The sequence below is a fragment of the Haplochromis burtoni genome, unplaced genomic scaffold (assembly GCF_018398535.1).
Source record: "Haplochromis burtoni strain Fernald_Lab_line unplaced genomic scaffold, NCSU_Asbu1 Contig_181, whole genome shotgun sequence".
Taxonomy (NCBI): domain Eukaryota; kingdom Metazoa; phylum Chordata; class Actinopteri; order Cichliformes; family Cichlidae; genus Haplochromis; species Haplochromis burtoni.
The window spans coordinates 734,868-738,336 of record NW_024582542.1 but is presented as its reverse complement, the minus strand read 5'-3'; the positions used below and the strand labels follow the sequence as shown (position 1 = coordinate 738,336).

The window sequence follows — 3,469 nt, the reverse complement described above, 5'->3', positions numbered from 1 at the left end:
ACCAGCGGTGTCAGCTGCTCATAAACTGTGTGAAATCTGAGTTTATCTCTCTGAATTTACTCTGTAATTCATTTGATTTGTTTAATAGTCTGGTTTTAATAAATTCCTCAGCTGCTTGCAGTCATTTTGTGGCACTGTTTCTGAATGTAGATGAATGTGTGACCATGTCTTAGTCCTTCTGAAAGCTGTGCAGTGTGATCTTAACCGAATAACAGTGTAACAAGTAATTTGCAGTAACTTTTTATTGTGATTTTTTTTTTTCTTTTTATATGCTGACAGGTCGATTCTTCCCTCTGATGGAGGAAAAAAACAAAAAAAGTTGTGATTATGTCTGTGTAAACCACATTAGAGCACTCAAATCTGTGATAAAGAGAAAATTAGCTTCATACTTATTGATTTCTGACTCAGAAACTTGATTATTACTATAACTCATTGTTCTACATTAGACTTTCAGCTTCACCTTCTTTATCCTTCATAGAGCAATGACATGAAATTTACACCCCAGGGGCCAAATCAACCCAGTAATAGGTTGCCATCTGGCCCGCAAACAGTTTTCTGTTTTACTAAATGAAACTGACTGAAGAGGATCAAAGCTTTGTTTAATGTTGTGTTAACTCTTTTCAATGTAACCACAGTATTTTTACCTGTAGCTTTAGAATAGATAGAAATAGATTATTAGGTGTGGGTGACATAGCCTCCAAATTATATCACTATATTTCAAGGAAATTCTGATAATATTTCTGACAGTAATGGGGGAAAACATTATTGGAAGCACTTTTTGGTGCTTCCAGCTTACAGGCAGTGGTATTTAGTGGTATTTATTAGTATGAATAAAAATAAAGGACAGTTTCCATCCTTCTTTTCCAGTGAGTTAATGCCATGTTGACAGAGTACCTGATTCAAAGGGAGAATCTGTTGCTACAAGGCACCAGCAGCAGCAGTACAGTGCAATAGCAGTGACACATTAAATTAAGAATAAAATTAGCCTTCGTACTATTTTCTTTGTAAACTTTAAATCAAATTTGCATAACTGCTAAATACTTTAACAGAAAAGTAACTTAATCATGTAACTCCTGAGGAGTCGGCACAATAGTGTGAAAGTTGAAAAATATGTTGTACCTGGAGTGTTTGATCTTGAGTTGAGCTTGTTAAAAGCTGCTTAAAGCCCACACATGACCAGCTAGCATATAGCTAGCATGTCCGCCTTCATAGACTAGATGTTTTTGATGGTGTGTTTTTTGCCTCAAGTGATGAAACAAGTTTGTTTCCACCTTTAGCAGGAACAGTTTTGTTGCATATTTTGTAAAACGTTGAGCTTTCTTGTAGGTTGTTGTAGTAACTCCCTGCTCCTTTTTTACTAAATTGTCATCAGAGAGTCACACTCAGCTCTCCTTGTTAGTAATGCCTGGGTTATTTTTGTCATTGTGTGCACTAAGGAGCATAAACGCTTGATATCGTTTGATATCATGATATGATACTTTCATATCGCATCATTATACTGGTATTATCAGGCAATATAGTATGGCACCTGTGTATTAACTTATCAAGTTAATAACAATGACATGAACTAAACTATGTTTGGTTTTTATTTATTTAGCCTTTGCTCACATACATTTCTTTTAATTCTTGGCAGGTTTGAGGACCTCTGATCATATAGGCTTGCCTGGTGGCCAATCAGGCAACAGCCAGGCTCACTAAGGAGGGAGACATACAGTGAGACTGGGAGACGTTTTTTTGCTTTACCCACCTCACACCAACCTCAGCGTCATGTCTATCCCCAGCGGCAGCCCGGAAAGAGAGGGCTCTGGTGGGGCTCCCCCTCAGCTGGAGTGCCCTTCCTCCCCACCTGGCATGGATCCAGATCCCTCATCGAATGGCAGCCCTGTGCTCAGCCCAGACTCCTCTTCCCACGATGCAGTGCTGTCAGCACCTGCAGCCTCCCCAGCAGACTCTGAGAACTTGAGTCCTGATGAATTAGAGCTGCTAGCCAAACTGGAGGAGCAGAACAGGTAAGATCAGTAGTTGTCATTGTTGTGTTAAGCTTTTAAACTGAAAACACAGCAGCTTTTTAGCTTCAATGTGGCCCAGGATTTATTAACTATTTGACTTTTTTTTTTCTTGTATAGGAAGCCAGTCAAATCAAAGTCTTTGTAACAAACTTTGTAGCACCATATCAGACTAAAAAAAAAACAACAACTGCGTGAGAGCTGCAAGTTTAATTGCAGTTTTCACAAGAAAATGAAAACTGCATGTTTAAGAACCCTGTTTATGTTTGATGCACTGATTGTTGCATGTGCAAAGTGTTATAGCAACACAGCATTGTTATCAGAATGCGGTAGTCTCTTTTTGCAGAAAATCTTCCCCACAAAAAATCTGCTTCTGCCTTGATTTAACACGGAGATGCCTGAAGAGATTCGCCTGTTCACAGGGAGATGAAGCTGAAAAGACACTAAAGCGTATTGCATGCCAGCAGTTATGACTTCACATTTGGCACACACCACTGAGCACAAGGACAACAGTGAGGATGAACTGCTGTTAGAGTCACCAGGCAAATCTAATAAAAAACACTTAAAAAGATTGGCAACTTTGGCCCAAAATAAGCATTTTTTTTCCTCTGCAGATTTACTCACTATTACATTGTCAATATCTGCCTCATCTCACCTGAAACTCTGAATGAATGTCTTGGTAATTGAAAAATTGGAAAATTACTATTATGTTCATGCCTGTGAGTGTATGTAAACTTCTTACCACAACTGTAGATACTGTGAAGGAACGAGCTGGTTAGGCATGAAGTCACAGAGCAGTTACAGAAAAAGTAGATTTTATTTTATCTAAAATTGCCAAGAAAACCCAACAAATTTTTACAAAAGTTAAAATATTTTTATAAATCCTTGAAAGAGATCAAATAAATAGCTAAACTCAAGTTGTGTTATATAATCCCCTGTTCAGTGTTGGGAAGGTTACTAAAATGTATTCCACTACAGATTACAGAATACATGCCCCAAAATGTATTTTGTAACGTATTCCGTTACATTACTCAATGAGAGTAACATATTCTGAATACTTTGGATTACTTAATAATATATTATCATGCTTTTTTACAACTACCTGACTGTACTATTGCTGTGTGATTTATTACTATTACTGAAGGCTACTCACCATACCAATACCAACTAGATTTTTAAATCTTAATATAAAATGAGTAACAGTAGGGTGGACATTAGGTAAGGCTGCACTTTTTGCGGCGATCACAAACTATTCAGCACATATATAAAACAGGTCCCATAGTAAAGGGACCTCTGGCTAATACGTCGGGTTGCGTGTCGGGCTGGTAACCGAAAACTAGCTTTACTTTGTTGTCTGGGTCAACTTTGCTAGCGAGAGGCAGAGAGAGGCGTTGAAAGGCTGCTTCAACAGAACTTATTGTTTCGGAGAAAAACACGAACACAGTGTACAGTCGAGTCTTAAT

General features: G+C 38.1%; 1 protein-coding gene across 3 annotated transcripts in view; it reads left to right on the top strand.

The window, feature by feature from the left end:
* The window catches only part of evi5l (ecotropic viral integration site 5 like), a 42,734-nt gene that overhangs the window by 13,351 nt on the left and 25,914 nt on the right, over positions 1-3,469 (top strand). For all 3 annotated transcript variants that reach the window (XR_316556.3, XM_005934451.3, XM_005934450.3), the window contains exon 2: positions 1,634-2,009. Coding sequence is in view for 2 of the 3 variants with exons in the window: in XM_005934451.3 (XP_005934513.1) it covers positions 1,768-2,009 (242 nt within the window). In the remaining variant the exon portion in view is untranslated. The remainder of the gene's footprint in view (positions 1-1,633; positions 2,010-3,469) is intronic.